Source organism: Cervus canadensis, chromosome 1 (assembly GCF_019320065.1).
Source record: "Cervus canadensis isolate Bull #8, Minnesota chromosome 1, ASM1932006v1, whole genome shotgun sequence".
Lineage (NCBI taxonomy): Eukaryota > Metazoa > Chordata > Mammalia > Artiodactyla > Cervidae > Cervus > Cervus canadensis.
The window spans coordinates 18,072,023-18,088,503 of record NC_057386.1 but is presented as its reverse complement, the minus strand read 5'-3'; the positions used below and the strand labels follow the sequence as shown (position 1 = coordinate 18,088,503).

The 16,481-nt window shown below is 40.7% G+C and overlaps 1 protein-coding gene, 1 long non-coding RNA gene and 1 other non-coding gene across 5 annotated transcripts; 2 read left to right on the top strand and 1 right to left on the bottom strand.

Moving 5' to 3' along the window:
- Positions 1–637: 637 nt before the first annotated feature.
- On the bottom strand, positions 638–8,723 carry CCDC43 (coiled-coil domain containing 43). Of its 3 annotated transcripts, none has more exons than XM_043466699.1 (5): positions 8,465–8,723; positions 5,076–5,163; positions 3,814–3,949; positions 2,293–2,351; positions 638–1,120 (listed from the first exon to the last, which is right to left on the bottom strand). In XM_043466699.1, the coding sequence occupies exons 1-5, from the start codon at positions 8,666–8,668 to the stop codon at positions 933–935; spliced, it is 675 nt and encodes a 224-aa protein (XP_043322634.1). In that variant the 5' UTR covers positions 8,669–8,723; the 3' UTR covers positions 638–932. The 3 variants fall into 3 exon arrangements, with proteins under 3 accessions (XP_043322634.1, XP_043322640.1, XP_043322649.1); XM_043466705.1 differs by having other exon boundaries at positions 810–1,120; positions 2,240–2,351; XM_043466714.1 differs by having other exon boundaries at positions 1,119–1,220; positions 2,240–2,351.
- A 47-nt stretch (positions 8,724–8,770) lies between these two features.
- On the top strand, positions 8,771–14,184 carry LOC122440449. Its single transcript, XR_006269106.1, has 2 exons — positions 8,771–8,890; positions 12,119–14,184. It is a non-coding gene; the product is annotated as an uncharacterized LOC122440449 (long non-coding RNA).
- Positions 9,550–9,622, top strand: TRNAG-CCC. Its single transcript has one exon. It is a non-coding gene; the product is annotated as a tRNA-Gly (tRNA).
- Positions 14,185–16,481: the final 2,297 nt, after the last annotated feature.

Sequence of the window (16,481 nt, the reverse complement as noted above, 5' to 3'; positions counted from 1 at the left end):
ACTCAGTCATTCAATACATTTTGTTGAGCACCTACTATGTACACTCTTAAATATCTTTGTGTTAGCAGAGATTTTCAGTGTTTTTCCTTCAAAGGGTTTCTCTAAACCTGTAATTATCAGGTCCTTGTATTAGGGCAGATCAGGGTTAAAATCTCTACTAGCACTCAAGAGGATTCATGATTATAAAAAAATGAATCTAGCTAATGATGATTCCCTGCACTCAATACTGACACATCCTTCTTAAAATCACAGCCTAGATGAGGAAAAATATATAACTATCTCTTACTAAAAGAAACTTTGTTTCCTATCATAGGCTGAAACTTAAAAAAAAAAATCTCATATGCAGAACATCCACCAAATAACCTTTTCTTATTTTCCTATTTTGTTGCCATGTAACATAAAAGTCGATCCGGGCAGGGCTCTTCATTAGCTTCCTATTTCAGCCATAAAACCATTTATTTAGATGTGAATAATACTTCTGAAGCAATTGACACTCCTACAATTCATCTCAGGGAAGGAGTGGTCATGATTCAGCTCTTTCAGGACAAAAACTCAGCTTTCTGAATATTCCTGCTGTTTATCCAAGGTAAGGGAAGACTTTTTTTTTTTTTTTTCTTTTTTCTTTCGAGGGGAAGACTTTTTAAAGTGGTCAAAAGGAGTACAGGACTTCAGTATTAAAATACAGAGGCTGTCCCCATCCCAGATCTTTGGTTCAGACATCAGCTACAATAACATGATTACCCACACCACACAGAGACATGGCACATTTCGTAATTAGCTAGAATTGTGATTTTCCTTGTGACCATGTAAACAAAAGGGGAAATGCCTTGGGAAACTACCTGGCAATGTTCTCTCATTTCTCTTAAATACACAAATGCACAACCAGGTCTCCCTTTGACCAAGTTCATTAGGAGAAATAGAGTGGACCAAGGTTATCGCTTTCGCTCCCCTCTTTGTGTCCTTTTCTTTTCCTTTTCCTTGCGTTCCTGCTTGGCTAGTTTGTCTCTCTCCCTCTGCAGCTTGTCCTGTTCCTTCTTCCTCTGGGACTCATCCCGAAGCGTGTCTCGCTCCAGTTTTCGGGCATTGAGGACATCTTCCACATTGGTGTTTCGGAACAGAGCTACAGGTGAGTTAAGGGATAAGGGTCCAAGTCACACAGGTCTCAACTCCTGCTCTCCTCATTCAGGCCAAGTTTCAAATACTCTCTATCTATCCCGCATCTTTAAAAACAAACAAACAAACCAACTTTATGTTTATCTTTAGTCCAATGGAAAATCCTACAACTGCCATTAGTAAAAAAAAAAAAAAAATTGAATAAAAATTTCATTCAGACTTGCCTAAATCTGAGTATAAATATTTTATAAAAATGAAATTTCATTCTAGAATAAGTACTCATATCATTCACTGGCAGAATATTGTTGGAATTTCCAGGCTAGTTTTAGTGCCTAGAGTATTAAAGTAACTGGCAAAATTTTCCTTTACTCAGCACTATTAAATGCTTGAAAAGAGTTAAGAAAGTTGTTTAACCTTACTAAACTTTACCAATTTGCTTCTTTTCCCAGACCACTAAAGCTTAAGTGAAAATCATGTTCTAAAGAAGTAACTTTAACCACAGTTAGAAAATAGCCAAAAAATTTGCCTCATTTCTTGTGACTTTAAAACATAACCTGTTACTACCAGACAAGCTCCTTTTTACTCTTTCCACATAATTTTTTTCTGCTTTAGTGCTTTAAAACGAATAAGTTTCCCTGAAATAACCCCTTTCTCAGAAAATAACCTCCCTTTCTGAAAATCCACCTTACTCCTCACCTTGAAGAAGGTGGATTTCTAAATCCACCTTCTCAATAAGCTTCTTATAAGTGCTTATAAGGTAGGGACTTTCTATAGCATGTTTCAATTTGTCCATATTTTCACTTAAAGTATTCAGTGCTTTTATTCTCTTCCAGTGAGTTCCCCAGGTCTTTGAGGACAAGGACCAAAATGGCAATATTATTCTAACTGCTTGCACATTGCTGGGAAACTCAACACTATACACAAGGAGTACAGATTCTCATTTTCCCTTAGAAATCCTTTCTCTAAACTAACCCCTTCACAGTTCATGTCAACATATTTTCTTTGGGGGGAAATTACTGCTAAATTGACTATTTAGCAGTGCAAGGACTGGGGCTCATAATGTTGACCTAACGTGTTCTTGGAGGTAGAGGGAGCCCCCAGCAATGACAGCGAAATACAAACTGACCCACAAGAAGATCCTATGGAGCAACACCTGGAGATGGACACAGAGAAGGATACATTTGTCAGAACCAATGCTCATCGTGGTGGCGCCCGAGTCATCCTTCTCATCCGCTTCGGTGAGTGGCGTTAAGGAAAGTCAGATATAAAACAAAGGTTAGCAAATCCCATCACAACATCAGAAAACAGTGATTAAGCTGACGGGAAGGAAAGCAGGCTTCATGGAAGGACTCTGACAGGGATGTGATGGTAAATCCAGGAAAGTCACCTTTAGAAGTCTCAACTTGGGAAAGACTGCTCAGAGCTCCTGTAAGATCCTTATCTGTTAGGGTCTGAAAAGAAACTGAAGCTGGTCTGGGTGGACTGCCACATTACCTGGGAGCCAGGGGGTGGTGAGATGACCTCTGAAACAATGGTTCTCTAAGTGTGGTTCCCAGAACTCCCTCAGAGCTTTTGAGAAATGCACACCGTTGGGCCCCCCTCTGTATCTACAAAATCCAAAACTCTGGGGCACAGGGCCCAGCAATTTGTGATTTAACAAGTCCTCCAGGAGAACTACTGCTTAAAATGTTTTTTCTAGCCCAGGAAATGAGATTTCTGTCATTGGAACCCCAGTTCTGCCAAACCTAGCAAGAAAAATCACGAGAGAAAACAAGTTGACCCCAAAGAGCCTAAGAATTCTTTCCTAACCTAGTGATTAAATAGCAAACATTTCTGATACAACAGCCACTCCATTCAAGCAGGCTCAGTAAGCTAAGTATTCCCTAAACAAATTTCAGATCCAGGGTTAGAACCAAACCTGGTTTCAGGGAACCAAACCTGTTCCTACCAGCAACACTTTCTTTTTACATAGTCCTCACTCAAATTCCAGGTTTATTTTCGTGTCACTTTTATTAATTACATAGTCACTGGAATATCACTCATTCATCTCTTATTGCCTCCATTCCCTTATCAACTGTGATAAAAATTACAAAGATGTATTTATACACATAACACTGTACTTCATAGAAAGGTATTATACAAATACGAAGAATCATAATTGTAAATCAACTATTTCAATTTTTTTAAAAAAGAATCATAGCTAGATCTTATTTTCTGAAAACACAATAAGAAATGGTCCATTCAGGCATTATTTGTTTCACACTCAAGTTTTCAAGAACATATACATTGCAATAGTCCAGTATCAACCATTCTAGCATCATTCCTCATGCCCACAAAGGGCTACAATCTCTGCCATTTCAGAGGAGAATATTAAGCTCTGGTGGGGTGGGAGTGGAGGGTGTACTTCCCTTGTGGTCCAGTGGCTAATAATCTGTGTTCCCAATGCAGGGGGCTGGGGTTCAATGCCTGGTCAGGGAACTAGATCCCACATGCTGCAACTAAGAATTTGCATGGTGCAACTAAACAAATCTCACATGCAGCAACTAAGACCTGATGTAGCCAAAGAAATAAATATATATATATATATATTTTTAATAAAGCTATAGAGGGGGATTGGCAACTTCCCAGAGTTCAGTGAAAATCAGCAAAGGCTTTTGACTTGAGCCTCAGGGAATGGCGCCGAGACTCCAGAAAGGATATTCCTCTTCATCTGTCACATCAGCATACTGGGCCAGAAGGGCAGCTTTCCTCTGCTTCTCCTCTTCTGACACCATTCTGGGCTTCACCACGATTTGTGCCTGCTTCTCAATGAGGGTGGCAATGGCCTGGACCTCATCTGGGAGGTGGTGGGAGGGAAGAGGGGGACAAGGTTGTATGTGAGAGGAAACATGCTTCCAAACCACCAGTCCACCCAGGCAGTGCTTGGAGCAAAGGCAACGGCAGCTGCTGACTCCTGAGAGCCCTGGGGTGCAAAGGAGGTGCCTCGGGGGCCAATGAGAAAGGCAAGGAAAGGCCATGCAGGCCAGGCTTTAGGTCTCATATCCATCTTCAATCAGAGCAGCCCTGCTTTTACTTTTATTATATACTGAAGTTCTGCTGCTTTAAGGAAGAAAAAAAAAAGTTGAAAAGTACTGCATTAGAACCAGAGAAAATCAAGCCTCCAAACATGCAACTTTCTCTAGTCTCAAACCAGAAGCCTAAGGAGGAATCTAGCATTAACTTAGGCTGGTCTATCCCATATTGATAATTATGCCAGGTGAAACTTAGATTATTTTAAAAACAAAATTATCTTTTGACTTCTCCATGCTCAAAGAAAGGAGGCAATGATATCAAGCAGTGACTCTCATGCCTGGTTGCATATTAGAATCATCCGGAGGAGCTTTTGAAAAAATAACAATGCCTGGGTCCGCACCCCAAAGAGGTTTATATAACTGGCCCATGGTGCGGCCTGGGCACTGGCACTTTTAAACATACAGCAAGCGTTTCCAGTGTACAGCCACGATTGAGAACCAGCATGTGAGTAGCTCAGAATAGATTCTATTCAAGTTTGGATTTCTGTTTTGAGCTGTCTGTCACTGATTTTTCATCCTAATGGGATCATCTCTTTCATTTGAAAGGATGGAGGGTTTAGCTGAATAAAGCAAAAGACCAATCACAGTCTGTGTTATGAAATGAGATTATGAAAAGGGTGGGAAAATATAGTTGACCCCACACCTGCAGAGCAAATATACATGGGGGAGTGTAAAAAGGAAAGAGAAAGAAAAAGGCAAGAACCACAGTGAAGATACCCATGGTGAGCTGAAGTGGTAAAACATAAAAGAAAAGAAAACCAACCTTCAGTTAAAAAGTTAAACTAAGCTGCCAAGTGTTTACCGGTTTAGCTCACCTGAGGAAAGCTAAAGACTCTTAACAACTGTACAGAAAAACTGGTTGGAGGTTAGACATAAAAACTCCAACTCTACCTTCTTTTTTCACTTTGGTGACAACATTCTGAGTTTCTGACCATCGTTCCACAATCTCCTTGCAGATATTAAGGAGGGAATCTTCTTCCTGGTTGAAAAAGTAGACCAATTAATTTCCTGAGAGCCCTCAACCTAATGCAGAAGGAAATGGCAACTCACTCCAGTACCCTTGCCTGGAAAATCCCATGGACAGGGGAGCCTGGTAGGCTACAGTCTATGGGGCCTGCAGAGAGTCCCACACTGAGGGACTTCACTTGCACTGTCTCAACCTCATCAAATCTACACAAAGGGCAGAGCTCCCCCAGTTGGTGATGGGAATAAATCACGGGGCAGGTTTGGGACCCACAGAATAGAAATGAGGATTCTCTGCTGAGGCTCCCAACACAGGGAAATCCTATGAGTCACAGAAGCCACACCTGCTAGAGCACCCACTCCATCCTGCCAAACTCCAAAGGAGAGAATTCCCACCAAAATTCAGGGCAGTCCTTCTGCTTTTGGAGCAAAAACTTGCTGAGTCAAAATGCTCCTCTATGAAATCTTCCTTGGCCAATATACTCAATTCAGTACATTCTCCAATGTACTCACTGATCCATCATAAAGAGAAGTTAAGTGAGTAGATGGTCTCCTATCCAGCCATCACTCTGTCCATTTTACATAAGCAGACATACTCTGCACACCAATCTTCCTCTTTAGCATGGTATGACAAAAAGGATGTTGGCTTTTGTGTCAGACTTAGTTAAATTCAAATCCAGATCTACGAGAAAGTTTCTTTTTGTAGAAAAAGGCTGGTATATGAAAAGCTGCCACAAAATATAACACCCTGCTCACTAAGCTCATTGTGATAATAATTTCGTGAGGTATGTAAATCAAATCATTATAATGTACACCTTAAACTTATGTAGTGCTGCATGTCAATTATATCTTAATACAACTGGAAGAAAAAAAATGTAACATCCTACTTAATGTAATGACCCTACTTAAAATTGCTCACCCTCCATTCTACTCCCAATTCTCTCAAATGCTTCTTTTTATCCTAGCACTAATCATTTTCAAATACCCTAGATAATTTACTAATTATGTTTTTCTTTACTGGAATATAACCCCTCGAGGACAGGGATTTCTGTCTGTGTTGTTCCCTGAAGTACCCTCCAAGCACTTAGGGCAGTGCCTGGCAGAAGAGTAATCCATCAATAAAAATTTGAAGAATCAATCAATCAGCATAAGTGCAATCAGAAGGAATATAGAGGATGACAGGAAGCTTTTCTTTACTGTCATTTTCCCCCAACCATATATTACTGTTCTTAAGTCTTACCTCAAATTGTTGCTGATAAGCTTCTAAATTCCTAGTAATGAATCCTAGCCCAAAACAGTGACTAATTTGGCTATCTTTTGTTTTCCCTAAAATGGGATTCAGTATACTAGTTGGGAGCTTTTATACCCAGCCCAACTGACTAACAGTAAGTAGCGCTATAAATGATGTTTGGTGTCTACCATATTCATTGGCCTTGCTACTCTATAAGGTGTGCTCCCAAGTTGTTTCATGAACAGGACCCCTGTCTCACCATATTGTTCCTGGCCAATTTTTTTCAAAGTTATTTTCTACACAGGAGGGGCTGGGGAAATTACAAGAAAATTAAGTAGGGTTTGTGAACTGGGTGGGGGGGTGGGGGGACAGGAGAAGGAAAGTCACCTTAAAAGTGAGTTTGTCTTGGAACTTCCCTGCTGGTCCAGTGGCTAAGACTCTGTGCTCCCAGTGCAGGGGGCTTAATTTCTGTCCCTGGTTAGGGAACTAGATCCCACAAGCTGCAACTAAGAGTTCACATGCCACAATTAAAATGATACCCAAGCCTCAACTAAAAGTCCCATATGCTGCAATGAAGATCAAAGATTCTGTGTGCCCCAATTAAGACTCAGAGCAGTCAAACATATATATATATTTATATTTATATATATATTTATATTATTTTAAGATGCAATTATTGGGAGGGGGGATCGGGATGGGGAATACGTGTAACTCTATGGCTGATTCATATCAATGTATGACAAAACCCACTGAAATGTTGTGAAGTAATTAGCTTCCAACTAAAAAAAAAAAAAAAGATGCAATTATTTTAAAAAGTCTCTGCAGTTTATGCAAACAAGAGATACAAAAAACAAAACAAAAACAAATCTGGTCTAGATAACTCTTCTACTAAGAGACTGTTAATAGTCTCAGGCAAAATTCAGGTCCACCTTTATTGGCAGACATACAGTTCTAAGTAATGATACAATAAAAAGAACAAGTCAAGGAGCTGTACCAATGAGTACCCAAGTTACTTGAACTTCTTTTTCATGGACTCTTTAGGAACTTCCCAGTGGGAAATTTTTTTAGGCTAACTTAATTTGTTTGCCTCCTATTCTTTCCAATTACAACCTGCAATGTAAGGATTCAGGAAAAGAATTTATTCCTCTGTGTTGTATTTCCAGCAAACTTATGAGTTGCATCACAAACTGTGTTAAGGCTTTCCCATTTATAGGTCAGTCTCATCAGAGCAAGTTCTGGAATTAAAAAGGGGGCCCTTGCCAGGAGGCCCTAGGACAGCTGCACAAGTGTTAGATTTCAACCATGTTGAAATCAATGAACTGTATTTTCACCAAATAGTGTAAGTAGAGATGAAGGCAGCAGAAACGGTCAGGTTGGAAAAGTGTGGACATCTTGGTGACTTACTACTTAAACACAGTTTAAAGCACACATTTCTGAAAGCCTGGATCTGCTTCTAGGAGGCTAAGTATCATGTTTATTTCTCTTAATTAAAACTCTGATCTCTCTTATTCCTCCACCCACTCCCCCCAATGATTACTGCATTTCTAAATATAGTAAAGGATCGAGCCCAAATTTGCTTCCATTCTGCCTAGGCATGAAAAGACCTCTACTGCCTAAACTGATCTTTTTTGGAATCCTACCTCCAAAGTAGGAAACCAAGAGGGTACTTCCTGCGGGCTTTTGTCAGGGGCTCTGCCTCCTAAGGGTCGCAGACATCCCAGAGCACTTAATATCCCCCTCTCAACACTGTCAACGGACGGTAACGAAATTGGTTGGTAGGCGTTTATGATACAACTCATTTCAATGCCTTTGGAAGAATACTCACCCAGCTGACCTACAGGCACCTACGAGGGCCTTGTCCTCAGAAATAAGAGAAAGCCTTTCCTCTCTCTGCACCTGCAACCTTCTGGCTCCCAAAACCCTGGATGAAAAGGAGCTCCCTGTCCCCGAGGCCCAGGGCTCAGAAAATTATTCCTCTTCCAGGTGAGACCACTAGTCCTCTGGGACACTAGGTAGGGGAAAGGTGATACGAAGTACTAACAGGAAACGGTTTAAGAAGCTAAAGGAATGTGTCTGGGCTTCTCACCAGGAAAGCAGAGAGAATACCCTGCAGAGCATCCAGCTTCTCTTCTTCCTCCTCCTCCTGCAGGACACCCAAGATGTAGGCGCCATAAACGGCTCGGTCCACTCCCAGCGCCTCCAACCGTCCATCTAGCCACGATTCAAAGCCGCTGCCCCCTCCATCTCTCTCGCTGGAGGCAGCAGCAGCCACTGCGCTGGGCGCCGCCATCTTGGGGCCAGGGACCTGCCAGCCCCCAGGGCGCCTACCGCAGTGCCTGTCGGGCCGCGCCGCGGGCCCACTGCGCATGCTCAGAAAGGAAATCCACGCCCACGGCACGCCGGGCTTGGAGCCCAGTTGACCCGTAGTAACCTGCTGGTGCGTTTTGTACCTTCTAAATAGAGCGCATCCTGGCTTATGCACGATCATGCGGTCTCTCTGGAATCCTGGCAGGTGAGTATTCTTAACAGACTCTTTTTTACAGTTGGGGAAGTTCAGTGACTTGGCCAAAGTCACGCGGCTACTAACTAAACAGGACTGGAACTCAGCTTCGATTCCAGCGCTTTGACAGGCCTCACCAAGCCGCCCTTTCTCGCCAATCGTAGAAAGCTAAGCCTCCCGCTCCCACACAGCTTTCAAGGAGGAAACCGCCGGCTCTGTGGAATATGCACTATGGCTATCAACTGCCACCTGGGCCTTTCCAAATTCCCCCCGTCCCCCCCACCCCCCCCGCCCCATCCAAACTCAAGCTGCAGAAACCTTCCCTGATTCCCAGCAATCTGTGTTAAATTAAGGCCTCTCCAAAGTGCTGCGGTTGCTTCTCTGCACCTAGCATGCTTGCTTAACGCAGTACCGGACACATAGTGGGTGCTCAATAAATGAACTGGCAACCTCCAGTCGTTTCTTTCATTCACCCAGTCAACACTCACATAGAAATATCTTCGAAGAGCCTTCTTTACCCATTTTCAAGCGTTATCTAAGAACTTTTGAGGCATTGCTGCAGCTGTTGCTAAGTCGCTTCAGTCGTGTCCGACTCTGTGCGACCCTATAGAGGGCAGCCCACCAGGCTCCCCTGTCCCTGGGATTCTCCACTCAAGAATACTGGAGGGACTTCCCTGGTGGTCCAGTGGTTAAGACTCCGTGCTCCCAATGCAGAGGGTCCAGGTTTGATCCCTGGTCAGGGAACTAGATCCCACATGCTGCAACTAAAGAACTCTTACACCACAATGAAGATTGAAGATCCCACATACTGGAACTAAGACCTGGTGCAGCCAAATAAAAATTCTTTAAAAAATAAATAAAATACGCAAATTAAACCTGTAGTGAGATACCATGTTTTCTTCTCAAAGTCTGATAATACACAGCATTGGTCTATGACTGGGTGATATAGGCACTAGGAAATGTTGCTGCAGCAGATAAACTGGTAGAGTTTTGCTGGAGGGCAGTCTGAAAAGATCCAACATTTCTCCTTCTGGGAATTGATTATAATATATGCATCTGTGCAGAATGACATTTATAATAGGATATGGGTTGCAGTGACGCTTATTGTAGTGAAAGAACAGAAATAGTTTACATTCTGTCTACAGAAGACTGACTCAAGCCACAGAAACAGGGATTGTGCAGCCATAAAGGTGGAGGAAGCTCTTGATGTACTGACAACAAACTTTAGGATACATTGTTAAAGAAAAAACGTGAGGCACAGAATAATATGTATTGTTTGCTACCATTTGTGTTTAAAAAGAGGAAGGATGGGGAGAAATACATACACATATGTGACCTGGCATGTGCATAAAATATCTGGAAAGTTACACAAGGGAATGTGAAGATGGTTGTCACTGAGGAGAACTCAGGGAGACTTGTTCTAAAAGTATGAGCTATTGGGATTTCCCTGGTGGTTCAGTGGTTAAGACTCCATGCTCCCAATGCATGGGACACAGATTTTATGCCTGGTCAGGGGACTACAAACCCACATGCTGCCCAATGTGGCTGAAAATTTTAAAAAAATAAAGTAATATAAAAAATAATGTTATTTCTTACATTAATTTACCTTGCATCTTTTCTTTTAAATCTCCTTTGCTTCCTTCCCTACCCAGAGGTAACTTCTGTTCCTGAACTTGGCATTTGTCTTCCTCTTGAATGTTTTTAAACATAGTACGTATTACTGCATATGCATATGTAATATGTGTGTATCCACGGGTATGTATCCATAAACAATATATCACATTGTTTTACATGTTGGACATTTCTTTCTGCAGTATGCTTTTTCCATTTAAGATCTTGAAAATATTTTCCTGTATTGATACCTGTAGCTCTTATCCATTCATTTAAACCACTGTGTAATATTCCATTGCTTGAATATAGCCCAGCTGATTCATTCGTCTGCTGATGGGCATTTAGATTATTTCCCAGTTCTTCAAACAGTGCTTCAAGTCCCATTCTTATATGTAATTCCTTGCCTACCTGTGAAAAAATTTCTCTGGGCCAATGAGCATCAAACATTTTTGCTACATACTTTTAGCAGTAAAAATATTTTTGCTTTGCATACCTAGCATATGAATATATATTTATGAATTACATAATAGTGTAAACCACTATACAAAATTAGTATGTCCATCATAAGATATATAAAAGGGAAACTTAGAAAGGGTGGTTAAGGACTTCCCTGGCAGTCCAGTGATGAAGACTCCACGCTTCCAATGCAGGCAGCCCAGGTTAGATCTCTGGTCAGGGAACCAAGATCCTACATGCCATACGGCACAGCCAAAAAATAAATAACAAAAGGTTGATTTAAAAGAGAAATAATATGTTATAAATATTTATTTGTTTGTAGTACCAAAATACTTAGTGAAAATAATGTGGCTGAATATGCTTCATTCCTTTCCTACCTTATTACTATTTAAAATTTTTGATTGTAAATGCTCATAGCATAAAATTTACCATCTGAACTACATTCAAGTGTACACTTGAATAGGGCAAAGGATTCATTACTGGCAAGAGTTCCTCTTGAACTTCAGTGATTTTTCTCAACCATTGGCCAGCTGACTCCTCACTGAACCTGAAAGTTTGTACCTGGAGTGTTCACTTGTGTGTGTCATTCGGACTATTTGTAATCTTAACTTTGCTTCTTTGGACAAATCTTATTAAGCCTCTTATTCACTTCTGGGAGTTAGGAAAATCCAGATAGCATAATCTGGAAATTTATCTGGGGATGTGTAAATTGTGGAGAATATTGTAAAACCGACTCACACCGAACTCTGCAGAGAAGACACAGACAACCTGTCTAGGTAGGAAGCTCCCTTACCCTTTACCCAGATAGCTCAGTTGCTTTACTGTAAGCCGGAATCTCTGACAAGAGCACGGGAGGACACCAGCGTTAGCCTGCTTACTAAAGATTATTAAGCTTACTTGTTTTTCTCTTAAATAAAAAAATATATTCAGGATTTCCCCGGTGATACAGTGGATAAGACTCCGCCTACCAATGCAGGGGACACAGCTTCGATCCCTGGTCCAGGTAGATTCCACATTTTTGTTGTTTAGTGGCTAGGTTGTATCCTCTGACTCTTGTGACCCCATGGACGGTCCATGGGACTTCCCAGGCAAGAATACTGGAATGGGTAGCCATTTCCTTCTTCAGGGGATCTTCCCAACCCAGGGCTCGAACCTGCATCTCCTCCTTTGCAGGCAGATTCCTTACCACTGAGCCAGCCAGGAAGTCCAGATATCACAGGCAGCTAAAGCCTGAGAGCCACAACTACTGAGTCCATGCTCCAGGGCCCAAGAGCCGAAACTACTGAAACTCCTGAAGCCGAACTAGAGCCTGTGCTCTGCAACGAGAGAGGCCACTGCAGTGAGAAGCCTGTGCATAGCAACCGAGACCCAGCACAGCCAAAAGTAAATAAATATGTAAATACTAATGCTTTCTTTTGGCACCTCTGTGAATATCTTGTGTCTGAGGGGTGCACACCCCTTTCAGAGACCAGGATATATCAAGAAACAGAATTGCTGGGTTGAAGGGCATGAGCCTTGCTGGCTACCACCATATTGCTCTCCCAAGTGCTTGTCCCAGTTTACATTCCCTTGCCTTCATGTTTTTACTAAAACTTGCTTTTAATATAGTTTAAATTTTGCCAGTGAAAAGGGTGTGAAAGAGCTTCTAATTGTTTAATTTGCATTACTAGCTTAGGCTTAATTTGCATTTAATTACAATTGAGTCTGAGCACTTTTTATATATTTATCAGCCATTAAAATTTCCTCATTTTTTTTTTTGTTTCTTTTGTTTATCTGTTTGTTTGTTGGCTGCACCAGGTAGAATCCGAGATCTTAATGACCAGGGATCAAACCTGTGTCCCGTGCGTTGGGAGCTTGGAGTCTTAACCACCGGACTGCCAGGGAGGTCCAAAATTACCTCGTCTTTAAATTGCCTGTTTATATCCCTTGTGGGTTTTTCTATTAGATTATTTGTCTTTGTCATGCTCATTTGTAGGAATCTACTTTTTCTTTCCTTTTTTCTTAATTTTTTCATTGATCTTATTAATTTTTCTTAATTTCATTAATTCCTATCTTTTATTATTTCTGACTATCCATAATCTTTGGGCTTACTTTTCATTTTCTGACCTCTCAAGGTGAACACTTAGCTAATTCATTTTCACTCTGATTTTCTAATATAGCATCCACATTTAAGGTCATACTTTATCTCTACTTTCTTTAGCTGAATTTTACAGCTTTTAAAACGGAATTTAACAGCTTTTGATCTATAGTTTTTCATTGGTGAGGTTCTAAATTTACTGCAATTTCCATTGTTTTATCTTTCTATCATGAATTATTTAGAAATGTGGTTTTTAAAATTCCAGAGTAATGTGTTTTGTTTTACTCTTTAAAAAAACTTAACTTTTTGTTATTGATTTCTAACTTCGTTTTGTGGTCATAGGATGTGTTCTGTATGACACTGGTATTTTGGCATTGGTTGATACTGTAGTGGCATAGTTCAAGTCAATTTTTTTAACGTTCCATGTACTTGAGAATATTTTCTAATATTTATATATTAAAATTTGTTAGTTATATCATTGAATCTTTTATTTATTTTTTAATTTATTATTTTTTTTTTGTCCTCCTGGATGGTGCATGGGATCTTAGTTCCTCAACCAGGGATCAAACCCTGCATTGGAAGATGAAGTGTTTACCACTGGACCACCAGGGAATTCTCCTCATTGAATCTTTTATATGTTACTAGTCTTATTTTATTTTTGTTTCATCTATCATCTATTTTTAGGAGAAAAGTATCTTAAAATTTCCTTGTATATTGTAGATTTTATAGTTTTCCCTTCCCTTTCTGGCATATTTTGATGTTGTTAGAGTCATATAAGGATTAGGTTATTTAGTCCCTGGTAAACTGTTTATCATCAAAAATGACATCTGTATTCCTAATAATCCTTTATCTCTCAAAATCTATTCTGTCAGATTTTAATATCACTGTATCAGATTTCCATTTACCCTACATTGAGAAGCAGCAGAAAACAACATGAAGAACATGGATTCTGAAGTCAGGTTGCTAGGGTTCAAATTCCAGCACTAACACCTTTTAGTTATGTGACCTCAAGCCAATTTTTAACCTCAATATGAAATGGGTTTAGTTACTACCTACCTCAGAGGATTGTTATGAAGATTAATTACTATTTTTAAAGCACTTTGAATGTTATAGTATGCATTCCATATGTATTTGTAGCATTAAATAAATAGATATATGTGCATCCCTTTTCTGTGTCATTATTTTATAGATATTTGTCTAATAAACATCATATAGCTTCTAGATATGGTAATGCTTCAGTAAATACCTCTATTACAGAAGTCATATCCTGTATGTATGAGTGTATCTGTAGAAGAACTCCTAGACACAGGACTGCTGGGTGGAAAGATACCTGCATTTATAATTTTCCTACAGCTTGCCAAATTGCCTTACACAGGAGTCTGGTACAAACCCTATGTAAGGCAATTTGGCACTCTCTTGAGAAATTGATCTTCACCAGTCTGTTAAGTGAAAAATGGTATTTTGATATAGATGTCATTTGCATTTATCTTATTTTAAGTGAGGTTGAGCATATTTGAATGCCCTTTGTATTTCCTTTACTGTGATTGTTCCCATACCCATTTTTCAATTGGGTGGTTGATCTTTTCTGGATCTATCTGTACAAGTTTTTTAGATATTGAAAAATCAATCCTTGCTCTATGGTATGAGCTGATTTTTCTTCTAAGCACTTCCCCTCAGGAATCAAAAACAACCAGAAAGAACAATTTGAATTACTATCTCAAAATATTTTCTGCCAAGTTGTAAATATTCTTTCCTAGTGGCTCTGATGGTAAAGAGTCTGCTTGCAATACAGGAGACCCAGGTTCAATTCCTGGGTGGGGAACATCCTCTGGAGAAGGGAATGGCAACCCACTCCAGTATTCTTGCCTGGAGAATTCCATGGACAGAGGAGCCTGGCAGGCTATAGTCCATGGGGTCACAAGGAATCGGACACAACTGAGTGACTTACACACACAGTAAAAGCTACCTTTTTCTGTTCACAGACTTTGCTAAACACATCTTTAATCTTTAAAACCTCACTGCCTGGTAATTATTATCTTCACTTTACAAATGAAAAAAAAAATGAAGATCAGAGAGATTAATTTTTTTTCACTCATTTAACAACATTCATTAAGAATGTACTACATCTTGGGACTTCCTTGTTCATCTACTGGCTAAGACCCCATGCTCCCAATGCAGCAGGCCAGAGTTCGATCCCTGGTCAGGGAACTAGCTCCCACATGCCACAGATAAAGACCCTGAAGATCTTGTGTGCTGTAATTAAAACCCAGCACAGCCAGATAAATAAGTTAAAAAAAAAAAAAGAATCTACTACATTCTTACTTTGGGGATATAGCAGTGAGTAAAACAGAAAAGGTCCTTGTTCTATAAACTTAACCTTCTAGGGGGGAAATATAGACCACAAACAAGTAAACTACCTTTAGGTTGGGCAGTCTCAGAAGTCCTATCTGAAAAAAATGAGATTTGATCTGATGCCTAAAAGGACAGAGAAGATCTGGGAAATGGAACCATTAATGCAAAGGTCCTAAGGCAGGAATGAGCTAGGTTTGTTCAAGACTCAGAGAAGTTTGGTCTGAGGAGCAAACTGGGAAAGCCGCTGGCCACTGGGAATTTTTTAAAAAGGAATTTGATCTGATTTTGTCAGTGAAGATAAGGTTAAGTTCTGGTTTTAGGCCCTTTTCGTTTTTGTTTTTTGGCTGCACAGCTTTTGAGATCTGAACCCGGGCCCTGGGCAGCGGCAGGCCGGAATTCTAACTACTGGACAGCCAGGGAATTCCCTCCCTTTTACATTGTTTAAAATGGAGAATCCCAAACAGCTTTTTTGTTTATGTGTACATTTGTTAATCTATTGCTGTGTAACAAATCACCTCAAAATTTAGGGACTTAAAACAACATTAATCATTTATTTTCTCAGTTTCTGTGGGCCTGCAACTTAGGAGCAGCTTGGCTGGAATTTTTATGACTTGGGGTCTCTTGTGAGGTTGCAGTCATCTGAAAGCTAGGCTGAGACTGAAGGATCTACCTGCCAGATGGCTCGGTCACAGACGGGGAGGTCAGGACCAGCTGTTGGCTGGAAGCCTCGGTTCCTCTCCACGAGGAGCCTCTCCACAGGCACACTTGAGTGCCCTCATGTTACGGCAGCTGGCTTCCCCCACAGCAGGCATCCAAGAAAGAGCAATGAAGATATTGAGATGTCTTTAATGACCTTGCCTCCAGAGTCACACATTATTATTTCCCCAATACTCCATTGGTACAGGGGCTCCCCAGTGGTCCAGTGGTTAAGAATCCATCTGCCAATGTAGGGTAGATGGGCTCAATCCCTGGTCTGGAAAGATTCCACTTGCTGCAGGGCAACTAGGCCTGAATGCCACAACCACTGAGCCTGTGCTCTGAGCTTGTGCTTTATAAAACAAACCTCCACAGTGAGAAGCCTGCACATCGGAACTAGTGAGTAGCCCC